Source organism: Elgaria multicarinata, chromosome 8 (genome assembly GCF_023053635.1).
Source record: "Elgaria multicarinata webbii isolate HBS135686 ecotype San Diego chromosome 8, rElgMul1.1.pri, whole genome shotgun sequence".
NCBI lineage: Eukaryota > Metazoa > Chordata > Lepidosauria > Squamata > Anguidae > Elgaria > Elgaria multicarinata.
The window spans coordinates 62,884,406-62,908,604 of NC_086178.1; the positions used below are offsets into that span (position 1 = coordinate 62,884,406).

General features: G+C 41.1%; 1 protein-coding gene across 3 annotated transcripts in view; it reads left to right on the top strand.

Annotated features, from left to right (window-relative positions):
* MXI1 (MAX interactor 1, dimerization protein) overlaps positions 1-24,199 on the top strand; it is a 73,991-nt gene that overhangs the window by 17,215 nt on the left and 32,577 nt on the right. For all 3 annotated transcript variants that reach the window (XM_063132634.1, XM_063132635.1, XM_063132636.1), the window contains exon 3: positions 16,000-16,029. In XM_063132634.1, coding sequence (XP_062988704.1) covers positions 16,000-16,029 — 30 coding nt within the window. The remainder of the gene's footprint in view (positions 1-15,999; positions 16,030-24,199) is intronic.

The window sequence follows — 24,199 nt, forward strand, 5'->3', positions numbered from 1 at the left end:
GGAAAGAGAGCATGGACTGGGATTGGGGTTGCTCTGGGGTTTGGGATGTAGCAGTAGAAGCTGCTCATTATGTTGCTTTGTCTTCTCCCTCACAGTCCTGATGCTCCTTGACTCTCTGCCAATGCGCCTGCGCAAGGTGGGAGATGAGGAGCATTATTTCCAGAATCCAGCATGATGTGCGCATAGGTGAGGGTAGCTGAGTCCTTCTTGCTCCTCTGTCTTATTATGTTCCTGTGTTCAGTTGCTCTAAGCATTTTTTAACATCACTCTGCTTCCTATACTAAAACCAAATTAGCATAGGTCGGGGCGGGGGAATGCCAGAAGTGATGGAGAATAGGGAGTTAAAGCAGGGGATGAGGGAGAATTCATTCCACTTGCCAATTGTTGTAAAAAAAAATAGACCCTGCACACACACTACACCACTTTAGGAACAAAGGAAGCTGCCTTATATTGAGTCAGACCATTGGTCCATCTAGACCAGGATTGTCGACACTGACTGGCAGCAGCTCTCCAGGGTTTCAGGCAGGATTCCTTTCCTTGCCCTACCTGGAGAATCGAACCTGGGACCTTCTGCGTGCAAAGCATGTACTCTGTCACACTGAGCTATGGCTCCTCCCAGAGCCATTAGATGCACCTAATGCAGCCATGTGAATAAACAATGTGGCTGTTTCCACTGCATCAAGTTTGGACTCCAGTGTTCCCTAAATAGTGCAGTGCACAACTATGCTTCATTCTTTGTGTGGTGTATACTGTGCTGTACTTCAGGGATGCAGAACCTCTTTTAGTCCGAGGGCTGAATTCCAATTCAAAGGAACTTTTTGGGGCTGCGTTCCAGTACTGGGCAGGGCAAAAAAGGTAGAGCCGAAGGCAAAAAATGCCACTATCTTTTAGCTTACAGACTGCAGCTAAGCTTTAGGAGAGGCATTTCAACCTTTTAGAATTGGGGAAAAACTGCATAGAACCTGGAAAGTCACCTAATCTTCAATGTTTGGGGGAAAAGGGGTGGCTTCAAGGGGGGCATGACTTTCGGGGGACCCCAGGTTCAGATTTAGGGTGACCAAATAGAAAGGAGGACAGTTGAAGCTGCAGGAACCCTGCCCTCTTGACCAGATACAAAAGAGGGCAGGGATCTTGCAGTTTTAACTGTTGAAGAGGGAATTTCACCAGGTGCTGCATGCGTACAAATGACACCTGCTGAAATTCCCCTTTCTGTGCAGCTGTCAAATATATCAGAGCCCTGTCCTCCTTTCCATATGGTCACCCTATTCAGATTGGGACACCTGGAGGGCCATATCTAGCCCCTGGGTCTGAGGTTTGCACCCCTGCTGTATCTTTACCAAGCTAGCAGAGTATGAACAAGGTTGTGAAGACTTTGGTTGCAATTTTTTAAAAAAATCTGTAGGATTTCAAGGTGTAGTATATACAGCTGGATCCCATGGCCAGACAACTAGACTCTTTGCTTTGTTGAGTGAAACTTCTGCAAGTTTCTAGGCCCTATGAGATAGTTACCATTAATTCTGGAAGCTATTTTAGGGCTTATTCATTGTGGGCTGGGGTTGGGATTGGATTTCCTTGTTCTAAACAGAGGCCATTTTGTCCCATTATAATTTAAGGAGTGGTAAAATAGTCTGCTTGCTTAGCACTTGCTCATTTAGCCTTGTATACCAAAGCCGCTCTTCACTGAGTGCTGCTCCTGTACAACCCTTAATTGTTTCAATAGGACTTGTGTGGGAGTGGAGTCTGGTGAATTGCAGCCTCAGTGGCTCCTCAATAGCCAAAGCATTATTGCATGAGGAGGAAATCAAGCAAACCACATGTATGCAAACTGGTGCTTTTTTCCAGCATATAATCAGGTTAATGAAGTTAAAACGGTCTGTTGTGTAAGCCAACAGTCTAACTGGGTTCATAAAAGGACACGATAAATTGAGGATAAAAGCACTGGTGGCTAATAGTAGACATGGTCAGGAGGTGCAGCTTCATGCCCAGCTTATATAGGAAAGTGGAAACAATTCAGAGTGAATTGCTTTGTAATAAACTTGTGATGTCTTGTGCAGTTCCTCTGAAACATTTCATAATGAGCCCTTTTCAGTGTTGGGGTGCTGGGTTGATTAAGAATATAAAGATACAGCGTTTAGGTTCATAGTGGGGGGATGCATGACCAAGAAATGGGGGGGGCTGAGTTGCCCTCCACCAGGCCTTCCATGGACCAGATGGCATCTGTGGCCATGGATATCATTGTGTCCTCACTCCCACCTCGGGCCAGTGCCTGTTAGCCTTATGAGCTTGACTATCGTATTCCAACCAAATCATTCTTTATTTTTAACAGAACAAATTTGTAGCTGTCATGTCAGAAAGTGGGCCTTTGGCAGGAGCATACTCCCTGTGTTCCACAATCTGCACTTTCCTTTACTCTTTGTATACTCCTCTGCAAGGGCCAGACCCTCTTTTGTCCTTTGCCTGTTCTGTCCTTGACAAATTATTCTGAAAAGTGCAGAAGTGCAAATGTTGCCTTCGAAACCAATGATGCAATATTAAGTGTGTTTCTGCAAATGCATCATTTTAGAGCACAGAATTTGGGTACTGTTGATTTGGGCTGAAATCCTATACACGATTACCTTGGAGTTAAGTCCATTGGACTCACTAGGACTTGCTTCCAAGTAAGCATGCATAGGATTGCAGTGTTAGATGCTTAATTTATTTTGCAAAAGTGGATATTTTAAGTGTAGATCTAACCCTGACCACAGTGAACATTGGTCTATAATAAAGACACATCAAACTTGGGGAGAGAGAGAGTGACTCGATGGAGGGATAAGGCGTATTCAGAATAAGACTGATTCCAATGTTACACAGGCTCAAAAGATTTTGCTGTATGTGTGTGCCACCATGAGTGCTTGCAGATAGAGGACTCCTAGCACTAGCAATCAAAAGACATTGTGCAGCTATTCCATCTTTCTCTCTTCAATGGATTATTTGTGGCAAAAAAGAAAGGGTTACAAGTTGGACAACATCATCAGGAAATATTCTGTGAATGAGGTAGAGCAATTGCGCATTAAAAACCTTGTCTGAAAGCAGCCAGTATGGAAGAATCTATATTGGTACGCATGATGAAACTTAGTGCATGGTACAGCTGGTTGAAGAATAAATCTGCATGTGTATATATATTTTCAAGGGCAAATGCTCATAAAATAAGGTATTATTGCACTAACAAAAATAAATCCTCCCATACTCATTTATGAATCGGCCGCTGAAGGCAATGTTTAACATCATGCTGTTCTACTTTTTCAAAGAATATATCTGCAAAAGCATACTGTCATCAGATGTTCAGGGCCTGATTCTGAGTCATTTTAAGTAGCACTGAGCCAAAATGGGAGGTGGGGAGTGCATTTCTTGAACATTTCCCCCCATGTGAAATGTAGTATGCTACTGACAGTTTTTTGTACCTCTTTATGAATGGGATGTGAAACTGCTGCTAGGCAGTGGGTATCAGGGGTTGATGGAGGGGATGCATCTCTGTTACTGAGGTGACAGCATGAGGCTCCTTTGCCTCAATTCAGTTGCATGTAATTGTTTTGCTAGGGCAGAATATGGATGTATATCTGAATGTGCACCCATTGAAAGTAATGCAATGCACACAGATGATGTTTGCATCCAAAGCTAAAGACATTGCAAAAGCCTTGTTGCTCAATGCTAGCGGGCAACATGCAGCAGGATGTATACAGAAATCTGGCTATGTGGCATTGTGACATAATTCTGTTGACTATGTGATTCCTGGTTTGCTGGATTCATACAGTGAAAAATTATTTTTTTAAAAAAGCATTGAAGCAACAAAAGAAGGGGAAAACAATGGCTATGAACAGGTGTGAAAGAGTAGAAGGTTATATTGCAAATCCTGTTGCTCCTCTTCCAAATAGCTGTGTGTATCTTTGAATCATACATTGTAAAAATGGACATAGAACTAGTTATAAATGGCCTATTTCACTGCCAAGTCATGAAGCTCATCACAAAATCCAGACTCAGTCAGAAAACCATGGGCTGTTTTACTGTGTTTGGGTAATGTCAGGTTTGAATCTATTTGAAGGTGTTTGAATATTTTTCTTTTTTAGAAAGAAAATTGGGAAGACACTTAAACAGTTGGGCTGAAGATGTAAAACACAGTGATAACATTATACAAATAAATCTACTTCCTTACTATTGTCGCTAGGATAGTAGTCTGATCTTATGTAAGTTTAAGAAGGGCCACCTACACCTGTATGAGGCTGCCCAAGCATTAAGATCAGCGTCAGAGGCCCTACTCTCTGGCTCATCCTCAAGAACCATTTGGCTGGCCTGTACTGAGGGCTTTCTCAGTGGTGGCTCTATACTTTTGGAACTCCTTTCCCAGAGAGATATGTATAGCTTCATTGTGGCTGGCTTTTAAAAACAAACTTGAAGTCACATTTATTCAAGTCTGCATTTGGTGTAATTTTTTTTAGCTGCTGTGTGTGTATGTTTAACTGTAATTATATGCTGATGTCCTTGTAAGTGTAGTATGGATTTCAGCCTTGATTTATTTGATTTATTGTATGCATTCAGACCTTGCCTTTCAATTTCATAGTTTCAGAAGGTTGATTATAAAATAAGTAATCATCAAACAGCAACAAAATACCACACAAAACCAATAATCAATAAAAAGACCAATAGAAAATAGTAGCATCTTGTTTTTTTAAAAAAATATTATTAAAAGCTTGGTTGAATACAACCGTTTTGGTTTGATCTGATGTCAAAAACCTTTTTAAAAAACTAAGGGCACCAGATGCAAACAAGGTCCTGATCTGTCAAATCTTCTCATGAAGCTTCTTTCCTGGGTGTTATGGTTTGCACTACGTATCTGATGAGATATTTTTATCTGTATGAATTGAGGGTTATGCACACCAGGTATCCAAAGATCTTTCCAAAAATGGTTGTAAAATGTATTACAGAGAGTTTTAATTTTGGCAAGGTCAAAATAATTATCTCTATACTTGTTTGCTATGATGGATTTTATTGTTGTTGTTTTGGGAGGAGGACTGCCCAGAAACAAAGAGTTTACTGATTTCTTCTGAGATGAGTTTCCAGTTTTGATTATTTGTCTCCATAAATCCTTTGCTTCAAGTCTGATCCATCCATTTGTCTTCTGTCCTTTTCTGTTTCAGCACTTGAGTTTTGGTAACTTAATTTAATGAGAATCTTATTGAATCATTTTGAGAAGGGCTTGTATGTATCTTTTTCTTTTTCTTAACTGTTTACTCAAGCACCGGAGTTCAAATTAAATACATGTGTCGTGCCATCAGCTGTGGATGATTCATGCACACTTAGGTGGCTGGGTTTTCCTTCAATAAACAAGTATGGCCCAAATCCCTTTCCATTTAATACTTCTGTGTATAACGCAGAGGAATCTGGCCATTTAAATGTGCCTGCACTATTCACAATTGATGGCACGGCAAATATATTTTGTTGGTTTTTTACATTTAGGCCACTTGGACTCACATTTAAAAAGTAAAGCTTTAAGGCTGTGTCTACAGTTGTGTTTAAAATTTGGTGCACCCAAATGTGTAACTGTTCCATACAACATGTTTTGGGTTCATTAGACATGGGCAGCAATAGGTAACTGAGCCGCAGTATCTGCAGACCAACATGATAGTTGGTGGTAATACCAGCAATCAAGTGGAGGGTCTGGTACAATGTCTGGGCTATTCCTGGTTTTAGGAATGTACTATCTGACACTTCCTCTTTCTGTTAAATTGGAGCTATGACAATTTAAAGGGATTAGGGCCTTTTAAATTCTTTGGTTGGGATGATGTCTTTATAGAACGTACCCCTCAAATAGACGGATGTTGTCCAGCTAGTAATGTCTAGCAACTGTTTAATTATGAGTGCCAGATGTGTGCAATACAAAATACCTGTTCTGCTTGAACTCTTATTCCAGGTCCCTGTGGCAAAGGAGAGGCTTGCAAGAAGCAATGCTTTTTGACAGAACTAGGCTGCTTGGGTTGCTCACTTCTGCATGTATATTGTTCCTGCTGTTGGCCAAGAAAATAGGAGTGGTGTAAATTGTGGAAATCTATCTTGGCTCCTTTTGCTGGTTTCTAATCCAAATGAAAGCCAGCTTGAAAGTACTCAGATTTCGGCTGCTGCCTAACCAGATGGACTGAATATTTTGGTTGTGTAGTGAGATTATTTTATATTTCTGTTATTCCGAAACTACAGTCTTAGTGACTACACTCACCCCAAAAATGCCCAGGGGCCTCTGGAGAACTGTTGAGCATTGCTGGCTTACAGAAGATGGTTTTATTGAAATCCACTGTTTGAAAAGATCACTGTTGAGCCAATGTGGTTAGAGTATCAGACCCAAGTTCCAATTCTCACTCAGCCACAAAGCTTACTAGGTGACCTTGAGTCAGTCTTTACCTTTCAATCTAACCTACCATACAGGATTTTGGGGAGAGAAAAACTTGCTTGAACTCCTTGGAGGAAGTCTGGGATGATGGTGGTGGTGATGATGATGATGATCTCTTCAGCTGCTATTAGTCAAAAATGACCTCCTTTTAAGGTTTCATAGTTGCAGACAGCACAGTTTTCCTTGATGTCTGTAGGTAGTCTGATATTCCTATCAGGGTGATCATAAGAGGCCAGCTGCAGGATCCGCCCATAGTTATCAGAAATGGACTTCATGTATTTCTTAGAAAGCGAACTCTGCTGTTGCTAGGCTTCCAGGACAGAGTTAGCAGTATGATTTGGTGGTTTAGCTTTGTGCCCACTGGAAACCTGGCTTCTGTGGGCCTTAATTTCATGATATCTTATTGCTGCTGGAAAGGAAATACAAGTCATCCAATTCTAGTCGCACAGCTGTTCTATGGGAGAATCCTCCATAGACAAATGCTCCTGATCAGCTCTCATATTAAAATAATACCACCCTTGCTAATTTCAGGCTGAGAACACAAGGAAACAAGGTGCATAATGCAAGAGGTGTCCTTTACTCTGAAGGATATAAACTTTTTATAAGGAAAATCCAGATAGCTCAAAGAAACAAGATATGACAAACCAAGCTCCTTTGGAGTCATCAGTGGTCTAACCCTAGGGAATGTTATTCTATGAATTTCATGGCGGGTGATGTTTAGATGCTGAACATGAAAGCAAATCACCAGGTACCAATGAAATTGATGCTCCAGCCTAGAAGTCTGAAATATTGTGTAGTTCCCACCATGCACAAGCCATATGTACATTTGATGCAGACACCTAGGGTTTAAATGTTTCTTCTCCCCCCACACCCCTCTGTAGTTGTGGATGTAAAGTTGCCCCTTGGTGTAGTTTGCTCAAAGCTTTACAAATGGCATCTCAGAGGAAGTTCAGTAGATCTACCTGCCATAGCCCGAGGTCTACTATATTCAGAACTGATGTGTTAAATAATACAATTGACTGATCTAGATCAATAAAGTTAGATTACTTACTGTTCTCAGGCTCATGGTTAACTTTTGATGGCGGACCAGCTGTATTGCTCAACTCCAATCTTGCATCTTTGCTTGGCTTCTGGGTATTCCTTTCGTGCTCCCTTGTTTTAGGAACTCCTTCCAGCCAGGGTGGGGAACCACAGGCCTAGGGGGCAAATCCAGCCCTTCTGGGGTCCCAATTCACCCCTCTTGGTGTCCCCAGATGGTTAGACCCTTTGCCTCTGTGTGTGTGTGTGTGTGTGTGTGTGTGTGTTTCCCAATTCTGAAAGGTTGACATGGCTTTCCTAAAGTGTAATTACTGGCAGTAAGAGCTTTATGCTGCAATCCACTGGTATTTCTTTTTTGTACCTTTGGCCCACTCCTTTTGCCTTTGACCCCACCTGCCACTGGAATGCAATCTCCAAGAGCTTCTCCAAAACTGAATTTGGCCCTCCGACTGTAGAAGGTCTTCCACCCGTCTTATAGCAATATCTTACATTTGTGTCTTCGTGACCTTCTGTATCCTAACAAGGGGTTCTCAGAAAGACAACAACAGAGTATTTTAGAAGAGATCCATTTATCTCTCTGAGATGTTGAGCTTGGGGCCCAACCAGAAGTGATTAGACCAGTTCCAGGCATTTAAACACAGACCTGCCCAACTGCATGGATGGAGGGCTGATTTTAACAATAGAGTTGAAGAGTTCTCCCTTGTCCCACCCAGAGCTTCCCATGCAGCTGCTCTTCCGCTTGAGCACTGTTTCCCTCAGCTGCGCTTTAATTCCAGGAGTGTCCTCAATCAGACAAAAACTGTTTGGAAAGGAGCAGCAGGGGGAAGTGGCAAGCACAGTGAAAATCAGATTCCCCAGCCCATGTGATTAAACCCATTGCTGACTCAAAGTGTACAACTGTCACCCCCATGTCAAGTTTGGAGCTTGTTACCAGCTTTCATTTAGAGTGCTAGGCTAGTTTGACATTGATTTTTCTAAGGTGTGGACTGAAGGCATGAGATGCAGCAACTTGTTAAAGCTAAGCAGGTCTGAGTCTGGACAGGCTTGGATGGGATATCTTTGTCTTGAGTTCCATCATGGAAGAAAGGCAGGATATAAATGTAATCATAAATGAAATGCATCCTGGGAAATAGCAATTTATGAATATAGGTATTTGACAGATGCAAGTGACCCTGAAGGTCTCAGCACCCAGAAACCAAGCAAAGAACCACAGTTGGAGATGAACAGCACAGATGACCTGGTATAGATAAGCCTGAGAATGACATATAATTTACATGATTGTTTCAGATAAGTACATTATATTATTTTGTCAAGTTTCTTGTATGCCTTTTAAATGAAAACAGAAAACAGATTTGGGGCTCTGCTCAGAGGATGACTTATTTGCAAACATAGGCTTAATTCAGATGATCGCTGTTCACATGGGAAAGACAGCAGTGGGTACCCTTGTGGTACAGTGGTCTTTTAAATGAAACGTTATACGATATGGTCACTGTCTGATATGCCCTTACATCATCATCTGGTGAATACTTTTCACATGTATTAATTGCATTCAAAGATGATGATGATGATGATGATGATTTCTTCAAGGTAGCTGCATTATTTAAGTGCTGTAGACGACTCAAAGGAAAGGTGCAGGTGCTTAAGGTCAAACATATAAGGCACACAAGAGAAAGGGAGTGGAGGGAAAAGGAAGAGGAAGGAGGCCTGTTTGACAGTGCCAAACTATATAAATGTATAGCCAACCAGGAACCAAATTAATCTGACATGATGGAAAGCGAAATGGAAAGCAGCTTTAACCTAGCGAAGTCACATCCAAATACCACCATCAGAACAAAATCACTGTTTGTGAAAACTGATCTTATTACTTATGAGTAGCAAAGTGTTTTGTCTTTTGTGGGAGCAGTGGGAAGGATCCAGTGGATCCCAGCCACTAGCACTGTTAACCCTGCAATGGAAAACCTGTTTGGCTAGCAAGTGATATCCACGTTGAACCAGCGTTGGTTTCCTTTAGTGCAGTGTCAGTAGTGCTAGTGGCTGAAATCTATTGGATCCTTAATGTTTATAGGGGGGATTGCAGCTGAAAGTCCAGCAAAGAGCTGCAGCTGAGGGGATTCCCTGTTAATGGCAGGTAAAGCTTGGGCAGCATGTGATAGAGCAGCTGCGGGTTCTCTGAGTGGATCTGAGGACATCTGCTAATATTCTGCATCACGGGTCTTTCTCTTTACATTGGTAAAAATATCTGTGATTGTAGAATTGCACACTCCTTAGGTGTGTAGCCTTAGGTACTCCTAGCACTAGAGAAGGGAGGCTTATATTGCAGCTAAGTCCCACTGCCGTAACCAGGTTTGGCTTATTGCTTTAAATCCCATTCTATAGTTTGTGTGAGTTGAGTGGTTGATCTTTTCCTCGCAGTAGACCAGATCTGCAGTAATATAAACAATACTTTACACATTTTCAAATGGAAGCTGTTAATGGAATTGCAGCAGTTGATGCCAGTTTTCTTCGTTTGAGAAGGTTGTGCATGTGGTGGCGGCACTGTACATGTAAAGTGTTCCCTGTGACTCGTAACAAATTGCTGGATTGCTTGCTGCTCCAAGCATTACTTTCTGTACCTCTATAGGGGTTAATTTTGGGTATTCATGAGCCTGTATTTCTAAAGGTCGCTTCTCCATCCCTAGGAACAACATATTTTATTTAAATAAAGAAACTGGGTTAAGCAGATGTATTATTTACATTGCCTTGCTTGTGCCGAGTACTTGACGTTGCTTAATATTTCAATAACACATTATTAGCAAAGGTCTAGGCAGGCAGAGCTCTCAGAGGAGCCTCAGCTGCTCACAGACTGAATGACGGATTGGCCCTCAAACTGTAGTGGTGTATTACAGCCATTGTATTGCGTGTCTGCTAGGCACCAGGTGATATTGGCTCTTATATATTTGCATAATGTTTCAGGATATGGAATTCCAAACACTTCTCTTTTGCTCCCATTTATTTCAGTGAATCTAGTATGGCAGCAGAACTATAGTTTATGCCCTTTTCTTGACACCCACTCATCACTGTGAATGTGCTTAGGAGGTTGTTAACTTAATTCTCTATCTTGGGTTTTATGGTTTATGGAGTGGGGGGGGGATACACAAAGGGCTTGGATGGGGCGAGAAACTTTCTGACTATTCAGTTCTTTTACTCATTCCCCCCTCCCCTACAAATGATCTGATACGCAAAAAAATTAAGCGCCTCGCACTTAATGTATGAGTTGTTTTTGAAATAAAGTATCTTCTGCCTTACATAATATCCAGATTGAAAAAGACAGTGGGTTGGATACAAAGAAGCATGAGCGACATGAGTCCCCTCACCAGTGGTGCTCTGTGAACTGTTGCGCAACGAAGTATCTGGAGCTGCAAAGGGATCATGCAACTCCATATTTATATGCAGGGTGTATTTGGAAACAAGGTCCAACAGATGCAACGCAAAGCTTGCTTTGCGCTGGGGACTTGGAGGTTGGGCCTGCTTGCAAGTGGCTACTACAAGTGTTTTCCAATGAGAAACTGCATGCAACCCAGCCGCTAAGGCTTGTTTTGCGCAAGTGAAAAGCGATCGTATGGACTAACAGCAATCTTCAATTTGCTGAGTGCCAGCCCTTATGCAGCCAAAATGCACCACTGATACATATATCAACATCCTCAATGGTTACTAGTCCTGATGGCTAAGTGCAAGTATCAGAGGAAGCAAGCCTGTATATACCAGTTATTGGGGAACATGGGTGGGAGGGTGCCGTTGCACTATGTCCTGCTTGTGGGTCCCTGGTCGACAGCTGGTTGGCAACTGTGTGAACAGAGTACTGGACTAGATGGACCCTCCGTCTGATCCAGCATGGCTCTTCTTACATTCTTAAGTTTGCAGCTACCCCAAAAAAACCTTAAGAGAAAGAACACCTAAGGGAGGGGGAATCCCAAATCAGCCCAATGAGGCCTGAGCATGCTCAGTGAGCACAGAATGCTGAATGGCTCATGTGGGGAAAACATGGTAAACTGATGAGGATAAATGGAATGGCTGGAAGTGGAACACTGAACAGAACTACTTGATACTGCAATATTTTGTTGCAAGGCCCACTTATTTTCAACTATAAACAGTTCAAGATATAGAATACAGAAACAGAGGAAATAAATAGCAAGTTACCGTGCTAAAACAGAAGAACATATCTGAATGTCAATTTATTTTGCACCTTCAGCACTCTTCTATTAAGTTGGAAACAATCCTTCTATGAATTGAGAAGTTTTGAAGGTTTGGATTCAAGCCTCTTTGTTTGAAGTTTTTTTTTTTTTTTAAGTTTAGGGCACAACCGAAGGTGCAGCTACATCTGCAGGAGAACATCTGCATAGGAATCCTTTCAAATGGAAACATGCTCTACCTGTGATAGGATGAACTCCAGTCCTAACTAATTTGAATAAATATTATTGAATAAAGCCTCTATCTTAGGTATTTGCTATTACATTGGACTCTGTTTGATCTGCAGGTTACTGATCAGAACCTTACCTGCTTAGTTTCAGCAGCTCCATAACATTGAATTATACAGTTGGGCAATACTTGTATTAGAACCAATTAAAATTCCATAAGAATGTGCAATCTTTTAAGGTCTCCAGAACTCTTTAACATGCTAGGTGGTGCAAAAAGCAGGAGATAGGGGAAGAAATGGTTTCTTCTTCCATCTCCTGTTTTTTGTACCACTTAGCCTGATGAAGAGTTCTGGAGAACTCAGAACATTGCCCATTCTTGTGGAATTTTGGTTGGACCTAATAAAGGTATTGCCAATTGGATTTTGGTGCTTCCCCCCACCTGTGTATGAACCAGCACAGCTGTCTCTTTAAAAAAAAATCTGTAACATGAGGTGCTCTCAGACCATTCATTTGTACCCTATCTTTAACTTGTAGCACTTTAAAGCTGCACCCAAAGATTAAAATCATGTTGGGTTGATAGGGAGTGGCTTACCTGAGAAAAGTCTGTTCAACTTTTTCATTAATGAAGAGTTAGTTGTGCTTATTGAGATCACAGCTGCCTGGAACTATAAATGCAGTAAGAAGGGGTTAGCACTGAAGATCAGCATGGCCTTGTGAAATGAAAATGCTGGACTGTAAAGCAGTTTAATAAAATCCAGCAAAGGCAAAGTGAAGTATTAACCTTTTGTGGACAAAATGGTGAAATAAAGCTGGCTTTCCTGCCATGGTGCTGAAGGGGACCTGTGCATTATGGTACATCATGACTAAATTTAAATGAGCATATGATGATCCAGTCCCAAAAAGAAATAAAAAATGATCAAGCAGCTTGTACTGTCTACGCTTAATCCCCTTTTTGTCTCCAGACTTTAGCTCTGCTTCTGGTTGGGGTCTTTGTGTGTGCACGTGTGCATATGTATAATAAAGTTAGCATTTATAAAACAGATATGAAGTTCTGTATCAGTATTAATGTTTGTTTGCACAAACGTGTAGTCCTCTTCATTCTCACAATTACTCTGCCCCTCTTTTTATCACCGTCACCTAAAACAAAAAGAGGAGAGGGGTTAATCTGATGAAGTCTGCTTTACTTAAAAGAAACAAAATCAAAACGGAAATTCTCAGGAATCCAAATTCTGTCCAGTATTCCACTGAGGTAATGGTTATGCAGTGACACAGTTTATTCACAGTCCTGGCTAACTCTTAACATATGGGTGTGTACTATCTAGTCTTTAATAGCAAGTCTGAATGTTATACCAATGAATGATTATCAGCACAGACAAGCTTGTAGGGTTGTAAAGAGTTTTAATTTTAGTTTCTACTAGAGGTTATTACAAATGTACTATGAGGAGACTGGAGAAGAAAATAGCAACATTTCTGGGGAGAGTTCTGATTATCCCTCAAGTTACCAAGGAGAACACGAAATGTATTTCAAAATGCTTTCTATTTTAAGGATTGTTCCTCATAATAGTCTGACAGGATATATTTAGCAGCTGCAAAAGTTGTCCGTCCCCCCGCCGCCTTTTTCTCTTCTTGTCTGAGAAAGTTCATACTATTTTATGTTATGCCAATATGGTTATAAATCACAGGATAAATTAGCCAGCTTCATGACTAGATGACGAGTCTCCTCAGTTTTGGTGTTTTGATGGAAGGAAGATAAGTAATAAAGAGTCTCCTGTGTGTGAGAAATTGGGAGAGCCTGCTGTTTTAATTTTGTTCCCAGCAGTGGGCCGAACTTTGTTCTTTCAGCGCCAACCTTGATGCCTGGCTTGATTATAATGTAGGAATTCAATCCCTTGCATATCTTTGAGTTTGTAGCTGTTAATGTAGTATCCAGGAAGATGGAGACGTCTCCTGCAGGACTATACAGTAAATAAAACTAATAATACACCAGTGAAATTTACACACAGATTACTCCAAATGTAGAAGTTCACAACAGTGTGAGATTCTTTTCGTAGTCTTTAAATACTGCTGTTTGACATACAGTTCTAAGGAATTTAATTTGGGTTTCTCAGAGCATGGGCAGAATTATAACATCCTCCCTGATTATTTAATAGCCGAAATGCATGTATTTTAAGACTATGCATGGTCTAAAGAACAAAATGCATATGGCAATTAAAAATATTATCTAAAATCTTTTAAATGCATATGGCAATTAAAAATATTATCTAAAATTGTACTGTTCTAAAATGTACAATTAAATCACTGCATCTAATATTCTGATGAGCAGTGGCTATTATGGGGCCAGACTAAGATGTCAGTAAGGATGCAACTGTGAGATGAAAATGAGTCCAGACAGACATTTTAGAGATCAGCCAACAATGCAAAATGGTGAACAATTCCTTTTCCCTTACCTTAAGTGAACTCTAGAGGGACATGAGGGTGCTGTTGTCTTATGCTTTTATTCTCAAATTATTGTGTACCATGTGGCACAGGGGTGATCATTTTTAAACTTGATTTTACTTTTTTTCAAAATATACATAGAACTGCATCAAGGGTGGAGAACCTCAGGCCTGGGGGTGGGGGGCAAATATAGTCCTCCTGGGGCCTCCATCCAGTAATTCAGAGGTCCTCAGACAGCCACATTCCCTTTCTCCCTACCACTGATAAGTTGATGGTTTCCTGGCTTCTTTGTCATTTTTTTTCACCCCGTTCCAGAATGCTTCTCCTATGCTTTAGTTACTGGCAGGAAGAGCTTTAAGCTAAAATATGCTGGTATTGTTGGCCTTTCCCCTTTGGCCTTGCCCAGTTCTGGAACGTGGCTCCTGGGAGCTTTCCCAAAATTTAATTTAGCTCTCGGGCTGAAAGAGGTTCCCTATACTTGGTCTATACACTTGAAAAAGGCTCAAGGGATTTTACTTCTTTTCTTTTGCACATCTATGCTTAGGAGGTTGTCATAGTTTGCCCAGAGGGTGAATATCCAGATGTTTCTCCATCAGAAGCACAGTCTCCCAATGCTTCAAGACTCCTCCAGGCTAGGGTAATTCAGATTAATTTTTGGAGGTTTCCTTGTGTACCAGTGCATACAATGAAGGTTCTTATCAATTGTTTACCACTTCTGCCACTATTTCTTGAGAAGCTATAGATTAATAGAGGTGTTCCCGTTGAGTTTGCAGCTCATTGTGATTCGGTTTCAGAATTATTAGGATTCTCTTGAAGGATCTTTCAGAGGGGTGACAGAAGATATTTGGTCTTCAGAGACCTGTGATGGCAATTGACACAAAAATAGTTTTTTAAAAAACACTTCCATCACAAAGTCTTATTATAAGGTAATTTAACATAAAAGAGATGTGTTGGGCTCAAGTTGTAGTATGTTAATTTTTAAAATAAGTGATAAGGTATTTTTGGTTAGTGTTGGCACTAGATAATGTGAAGTTCAACAGGCCCCATATATTCAACTTTCCTGCTTCTGTATGTTACCGTGATGCTCACCAGTAAAAACAAACAAAAACTGTGCAATCTCATGAATGCAAATAGCCTTAGAAAGTTGCAAATTGCTCAAAATTAAAAGTTCAGTAAATTGGTTTGTTCAGAATCAGTTATCCTGAGTTTTCAAACCTCTTAAATTGTTGCAACATCCAATTTGTTTACTTGAACAAGATGTGCACACAAGACTAATCATAATTACATATGAGATAAAGAGCCCCTGGATAATCAGGGGCTTCCTCCCTTATCTCTGTTATCATCTTATTTAACTGACGTGTGTAAGCAGCAGCATTGCAATAAAATTAATCTGGCAGAGTTGCTTCACACCAGGCACTTGATGGTGACTGAAGCAATAAGCAAATGGATATAGCTGGAGGAAACCCCCAAAACCTGAAAACTTCAAAATAGTAAAAACGATCGTATTGGATATTAAAGCAATAAAGACCCTAGAAATAGCACCCTCAGTTGAAGGGTCAGTAAATTAATTCTCTCTGTGTATATGTCTGCAGTTGAATATGCTGCTCTGATCTACTGTGACAAGAAAAAAAAATCTGTTCATAGCTTATGGGAACAGGTGTTTTTGTTCAGAATACTAGAGATGGCTAATTCATTTTTTCTTGCTTTATCTTCCAGGTCTACGCACAACGAACTAGAAAAGAACCGGTAAGTCACTAATAAACGGTATTCCAGGAAATGAAAACTTTGTCATTGTGTTAGTTATTAAACCCTTAAGTTGTTCTATGGTCTGGTCCGGCAGCTTGGAAATGCCATGTTGCACCAGGTGAGTGTTTAAAAAACAAAAAGCCCTGCAGAGACCTGAAAAAAAGCAGGACCTCTCCCACCCTCCCTGAAATGCAAAGAAGTGACCCATTTTTGCAGCTAATCTGTATGCGGAGGAAATACTGTTTCTCTTCTCCTTGCAAACTGAAATCTGATTGGGTCAATGTCCATACATGAGGTTGCTAGGGTATCGGGTTTCTCAGACGCTGGTACATGTTAACTAAAGAGCTGGAGGGTTTTTTGTGTGTACGTGTATTTTGCCCTCCCCCCTTTTCTCTGCCTGTCAGGGCTGTCATAATCCCTGCCGCATTACAGGAAAATGGCATTGTCCAATGGGTTCTGAAGTCTGGGCTAACCATTGCTCCTGTGGAGTGGTGCTCTCATAACCTGCTTTAGGACACCACACGTTTATCCTTGAGCCCAAGTTTTAGCAAGCCGTGCAATTTTGTTGCTTGGCTAGTTCTACTCTATGACTCATCTCCTTTGTAACGAGTTAGAGTAATATAAATACTATTGAGACAACAGAGAGTTAGTTCACACGCAGATCAGGTTATAGCATTGCTTTCAGGATGCTATCATTGTACCAGAGTTTCCTATTTTTACATTTATCTTTGGAACTGGGAGGGGGGCAGGTGGTTGAGTCTACATTCCCAGTCTCACTGCTGTGGCCCTGTGGAAGGGAAAACACCTTGCAGGGAAAGGATAGAATTATTCTGAACCTGTTCAGAATGTGCTGATAACACTGCAGGGACACCCTGGCCTAGGATCCTGGTTAAAACCAGACTAGAACTGTAGAAGTTACGTGCCTGCACACAATCAAAAAGGTTCGGGTGTGCCAGTATCCCTTTATCGCTGTATTTTGCAGCTGTTTTGTTTTGGTGTCCTGCCTTGTCCCTCGACATCCCAAGACTGTTCTTTGTGTGCTTCCTGTATATGTTTACTTCCTTCTGTTAGGGTTGGGTGCTGGGCTGACCATTCTTTTGAGCTGCACTTACAATTTTGAGCAACGCTAATGCTATAAATGTGCACACAGTTGTGTGAAATTCTGAGGTATTGTGGGGGCGGAGGGGAAGAGATTTGGGGTGGGGGAATTGGGGTGGGTGGGACTCTATAAGGTTAGAAGGAGGATAATTGTATGAACAGAGAAAGAAGGGATTGTTGAAAGGATGCACGGGCACAAAATCAGAAGGGAGAAGAGGGGTGGGGTCATTGATAGAGAGGAGGGAGGTTGCAAAACAGTTGCCCATCAAACATAAAGAACATCACAAGGCCAAAAGAAATAGTTGTGTTTTAAAGTACTAACATTCATTTTCTACATTCATTGTAAGAAATGTAGAAAACTGGGACACTGCAGAAGGTACTATATTAGATTAGTTATTATATTAGCTCTCTAGCATATATACCAGAAGAAGCCTTCCCCAACCCAGTGCTCCCCAGGTGTTTTGTACTTGAACTGTCAGCAGTTCTGGCCAGCATGGCCAATGGTCAGGAATTCTGGGAGTAGTCCAAAATATTTGGAGGGCACCAGGTTGGGGAAAGCTGACCAAAAGGATGGCCGAAAGCTTGTTGGTACTGTCTTTGCCCCCAAGACTTCTAGGCCTGGCATTTATGATGCAATCACCCTGCATCACTCATAAAATTTTATGGTGGGTGGATGGGTGGGTGTCCAGAAAACATCTCCTTCCATTTTTACCCTTCCTCTGTTTTCCCACCAATTCTTGTCAGGAAAAAGATCTCTTAAGGAGGAAAAGATGGAATAGCTACACAATGCCCTGTGATACGTAGTGCTAGGAGCCCTCCATCTGGAAGCACCCTCAGACTCTCGATGGTTGTTATACCATGTAGAATTTAGTCTCATAATCAAGAATATGGTAGCCTTAAAATTCATACCTCTGCTTCCTTGAGGGGAACAGAGGTGTATTAGCTGTTGTTTTTTCCATGAACGCTAACTGCAGGGCTATTTTTATGCATTTACAAATTCCTACAGTATTAAAAAACCAAGCTTTTGCTATTACACTGCAGTTTCCTGTTAGTGAGGATGGCGGGCAGGGAGAGGGAGAGCCAGAAACGCACGACTAGTAGTAGTGCAGGGGTGCTGATGATTTATCAGACTGAGGGCTGAATTCCAAAACTGCTGGAATTCCAAAGCGCCTCCTAAAACACATTCCAGTGTTGGGAGGAGCTGAAGGGAAAAGGGGAGGGCCCAAAATGCCAGCATATTTCAGTTTAAAGCTCTTTCTGCCAGTAACTAAGCCTTAGGAAAGGCATGTCAAGAAGAGCACCTGCTGATGATCACCCTGAAGTTGACTGAGGTGGCCTGTTGGAAAGTGGCCAAGAAGCAGGGAAGTGTCAGTGCAGTTGGGATGGTGGAAGCAAGGTTCTGTAACTTGGATGTCTTCCCAGGCCGTTCTCCACCCGCTTCTTCCAATAAAATTTCATGGACGCCCCGCTGGTACAGTTAAAAGCAGAAGTAGCTAAAACAGTCCCCTGAGAACCAGACAGTGTTTTTCATGCTACTGGAGGAATCTACTTCTGGGCTCCAAGGCAAACAAAAGGGTTGCTTCACCTTCAGATTTTCATTGCTCACTATCTGTAGCGTCTTTAAGTCTGCAACTGACTCCAGACTTAACTGTGGCAAAGATAAAAGCTCTGAATCTAATGGCTTTGTTGCAGGCAGTCGCTCATTTTTGCTTCTTCGTCTTTTTTTTGGTGGAGATTATTTCCTTTTTGAATCCCAATGTTAACTCCGTTATTGACATACCCTGTAATTTTCAAAATTGTCCACTATTAGGTGCCTGACTCGGTTTCTTCCCCCTTAGTCTGCAAGCAGTTGCTTGTCTGATGTGTTGTTTAAATTTTATTTTAACCCATTCAGGTCAGGCAGGTGTGGCTTTCAACAAGAACAAAAGTATAGAAATCAGGTAACGAGTTTTTTTTTTAGGCCCGTTACAGACATAGGCTGTGTTCAGACATCAAGCTAAACTATAGTTTAGTGAGACTTGAATGAGCCGAACTTCCTCTCAGGCTCACATACAATCAAGAGGAGGTGTTCAGAAATGTTTTCTTCTGTTTTTAATTAACTACAGCTTGTTATGTCATCTGGACTGACAAACTGTGGTTAATATTAACTATGGCTAGTTTAGAACAAGCCAACCACAATTTGAGGTTGGCTTATTTTAAACCAACCAACCTTAGTGTTAACCACAGTTATTTATTTATTTTTTATTTATTTATTGCATTTATATCCTGACTTTTTCCTCCAACGAATCCAAGGTGGCGTACATAATCCCCCTCCTCTCCATTTTATCCTCACAACAACAACCCTGTGAGGTAGGTTGGGCTGAGAGTCTGTGAATGGCCCAAAGTCACCCAGTGGGTTTCCATGGCCGAGTGGGGACTAAAACCCAGGTTTCCCGACTCCCAGTCCAACACTTTAGCCACTACACCACAGCAAACCATGGTTAACTAAAAGCAGAAGCAAAAGCTTCCATATTCCTCCTGAGTTAATGCTAACTATAGCTAGCTTTAACCAGGGTTTGCAAACCGTCTCCAGCGTCAGTGTTCTACATCTGCCTGTTTCTTGCTCTTTCCAGCTGCCTATGTTGTAGGTATGGGCATCTACATTGGACTGTATAGAATTTTCTTTTCTCTATATACCAACTGGCTGTCCTTTCTGGCAGTGAGCCAATGGCCCTTTTCAGTGTTAGCTCTCTAACAAACTTGCTAATCCTCTCCCTCTCCTTGGAACTGTACAAGCTTGGTTCTGGTGGGCATGCTTAAAATGTGTACAGGTTCACTTCATTAAACTGATACCGGGGCTACATCAGTTGTCAGTGCTTAAGGAAAAACCTTTGTTCATTTATAAATTGTTTTATTATGGTTTTAATTTTTGTGAACCGCCCAGAGAGCTTCGGCTATTGGGTGGTATAAAAATGAAATAAATAAATAAATAAATTCTGGGGCCAAGATTTTACCCAGCACTTACCCTTTTTGCCCCTTTGCAAAGGTTGCAATCTCATTTAAATCCTGGGATGGGTGTATGAGACCCCACTAAACATTTTTATGCAATCTGGAATTCTTTGGAATGTATTTATTAAATGTATTTATATCCTGCCTTTCCAACTTGCAATGAAATACTCAAAAGGGGATGGATAGAACTGTTTAGCCACTGTGATGGGGCCAGTTATTTTCCCCACCCTTCCAATTCTTTTTGGATCCATGAAATAAGTCCACAGTGCAGCAGAACATAAAACATGTTTGTCATGGGGAAAAAGTAGGCCTATAAAAAGGAAAAATATCCTTTCATTAGATAAGTATGATTTTATTGTAACTATTTAAATTCTAAATCCCAAGTGATCAAGGCCTTCCCTCAAGACTATGATTAGAGGAGCTTCACATTTCCATTCCTGTTGAGAATTGCAGAGGTAGAGACTTCAGGAATTAAGGAGTTACTTTTGACTGGTGTTCATCCAGGCTGCTGTAACATAAAAAGTCCAGCAACCTTATGGGCAGGTCTAATCACAGGGTGAATTATCACAAAATCATCAGCAGGCCAGGAGCAGAGGTGAGTATATCATGGTGAAGGGCCTGTCTTCAAAAGTTGCAGTAACGCTGTGGGATGTATCCATGGAAAACTGCTCCCACGGTGTTCCTGTAAGGTTTAATCATATGAATTTTAATTGATTGATCATTTAAATCTGCATAAATGTGTGTGTGAACAAACAGCCATTCTGAAGGAGGAAAGCATTCTTTCTTGGTCACAGATGATGTGTGCATCTGTTGGCTGCAAGTGCTGTCTTGGAAGAGGATGCTGGCCACATTTAGAGTGTCAAGAACAGGCCACAGTGAGCAATCAGACTGATGCTTTCCCCCTCCCCTTCCATTTTACATAAATGAGGAGATTAAAACAGATCCTTCTTCTGTTTGGGATTAATTATCTGTTTAATATTTTGTCTGAATCCTTAACTGAAGTTAATTTTAACTATGGTTAGTGAAAATAAGCCAGCTTTAGAAACCATGATTTGAAGCTGGCTTATTTTCACAAACTATGGTTAAGGTTGCGGGGTTCTGATGACATGACAAGCTTCAGTTAAAGTAAAACAGCAGTGAATGCTTCCAACACCCCCCTTGCAACAGTGTCAAAGGAGAAGCAGGAGTGCATAAACTTGAGCTTGCTGTGCATCATTCTCATCATGCTAAATTATGGTTTAGTATGACAGCCAAACATGCACATTCTCTTCTGTGTCAGACAGGAGGAGAAATGCCTCTCCTAAAATGGCACATGCCAGCCACATATTTTTTCACTTTGTAAGCGCTTGTATTAGAAACAATTAACAAAATATTAAAAATCAGCTGCCCAATTTGTTGGGGCACCTTTTTAATCAAATGTTTTAATAGATAAAATATGCTTAACAACACATCGAAGTCCTAGAAATACAGTTTTATGAAATTAAACATTTCATCATAGTCTTTCTTACAGTGCATTCAGATTGACATTTTTCATGAAATTTATGACAGATAATTGTGCAAGAAAGGGTTCCCCAAACCTCTGGAGTAAATTCTGAGGATGGGGGAGGAAGTTGGGGGAGGGGGAACTTCCCCTCTCCCCATTCTGCTGACAGGAGCTGTTCTGTTGGCAGGAGGGAGTTCTTGGAATACCATGCTTTGAAAATGAAATATTGCTATATACATGATTGATTGTACAGGAACAAACTGGTTTTTATATATAAACAAGTTCTATATGCTATCACATATTTGACTAGCTGCCTGTGATGAATGTTGTATTTTGGAGGTGAATGAGAGTATTTCTGACTGAGTAGTGAATCATGAATCTCCTTTTGTGAAGTAAGTGTGCATACCAAGGTACATAATTTGAGTGGTGAGCCTGCTGTGGGAATCCACTCAGCACATTTTGTTTAAATATACAGTCTTTCTTCCCCAGTTTCATTTAGGGGAAGTCAGTTCTGTATGTTTTTACAGCGGAAAATGTCTGTGCACAACACGGATTTAGCTAGAAACTGGTGATGTCACTTATACTAACCCTTCCCTCCTCCCTGATGCATTTTTTCAGTGTTAAAAGCATTGATTTTGATTTTGCTGCTGCTGCTTCTTAAAGGGGCAAATACACATTTAATTGAATAAATGTATGTGCAGCAGTTTCAAATGAAGGCAGACAGCCCACCTGAAGCATGAAGAGAGAGGCAAGAAAGACAACTTGAATCAGTGTTTTGAGTCACTGGCCAATACATCTGTCAAATGGGCTGCGAAGGTGGAAGGAAGCCAGATTTGATCTGCAGGAGGGGTGGGGGGAAAGCAGAGTCCTGATTTGCATTTATGTTTCGAGGCACCTTGAAAATGTCTAAATACTATAATGAAAGGAGTATGCAGAGGTCAGCTAGGAAGGAAGGAAGGAAGAAAAGCAAAAAAGCATTGTTGCTTTTGTTATTTGATGAAATCCTGGAATATTTACAATCCTATTTGTGCCGACTTGTCAGTGTTCGCCATGAAGGTCAGGTAGTGGGCTCTGGGAGAACTGGTGGGATTCTGATACCAGAGGCTAAAAGTTGGGCTCTTGAACGGAGTGGAAGGATTATGTTTAACCATTTGGCCAAAAGGAGCAAGAAAATGGATTTGGAGGTGATAATCTCTTCTTTCATACGTTGTAAATAAGGAATTAAGGAAAAGTATGTGCCTTAGTTTCTGTGAGCCCCAACAAAATAGGGTAAGACTTACATAAATGAAAAAGACCTAACAAACACACACACTCTGCCAAGAAAGGGATGTCTTGTTCAAAGAAAAAAATGGGGGAAGAGACTAGAGAAATGTGTGTCCAAGGCTGCATTTGCAATGGTATTTGCTTGAAGGTGCCGGGGGGGGGGGGGGAGTTATCTCCCTATGGCAAGGAGGTAAGCTGCTGCCGGAGGATCTCATGTATGAGAAATGGACATGACTAGGCTTCTATGTCAGTCTGCCTCTTGCTGTCCAGTGGATGCAGGCTAGTTATCTCTTCTAGGGGAACTGAAAATTCATTCCAAGGAATATGTTGGGATTCTTTTAAAAGTGGACTAGTGTCAGTCTTGGATCAGGTTCCATTTACAAATCCATCTCACTCTCAAGAGAAGCTTTTAAAATGTAGTGGGAAGGCCGAAAGCACACTGTTAAATGAAAACAAATGTTAAAAAATAAGTGTTCTTGAAGTGGTGTGATATGGCTTTGTGGGGTAGATATTTTTCACTTAGAGTTGCATTACCAAGTAGTGGATGTGCACACACCTATTGGGTACTACAAAGATGTTATTTAAAAACTCCTAAAAGTGCTCCATATCTGGGAGGAAAGTTTTAGGATGAAGGAAGCCATGCCAGTAGTCAAGAGACTTAAACTAAAATCACAGAGTTTCCAGTGCTGTGATTCCCGAAATTATTACAAAAACAACAACACCCCTAGACGAAACACTTCTGTAATGGTGGTATCCACAAGGTTTGTAAGTGTTAATGGGCATGTGGCATGTTTAATGTATTTTTGGAATGAAAGTGGTAGCTACCTTCGGTCCACCAGAACTGGTGCCTTCTCTTAATGTGTGTGTAAGTATGCGTGCTCTTGCATTCAAATCTAATCTTGAAAGTGTTGACAATACAATTTCTTTCTCTTTTCTTCATAACTTGGGTTTGTGTCATTGCCCATGGCAAGGTAAAGAGGGCAGTGAGCCAACTGTTTGGTTACTGGGAAAGAATTATAGATTGATAAGCTATTAATATGCAGGGGAGTCTCAATTCCATACTATGGAAGTCCAGTGAATAACTACGTTATGTAACAAGGATATATTCTACCTGTTCAGCAATTCTGCATGTTTGTTTACTTTGCATAATTAGGGCTGAAGCAGCTGCATTCCTCATTGCAGGGATTTATTTTTATTGTCTTAAGGCACTGGGCCAGTGATAGGCAGTCCATATAAGCCTTATTGTTAGGCAATCTGAATTAGTCAGATTCTAAGTACATTATCTGGGGCAACTATTGGGCCTATATTTAGAGACCATGTTTTAGTAGTTTGGAATTC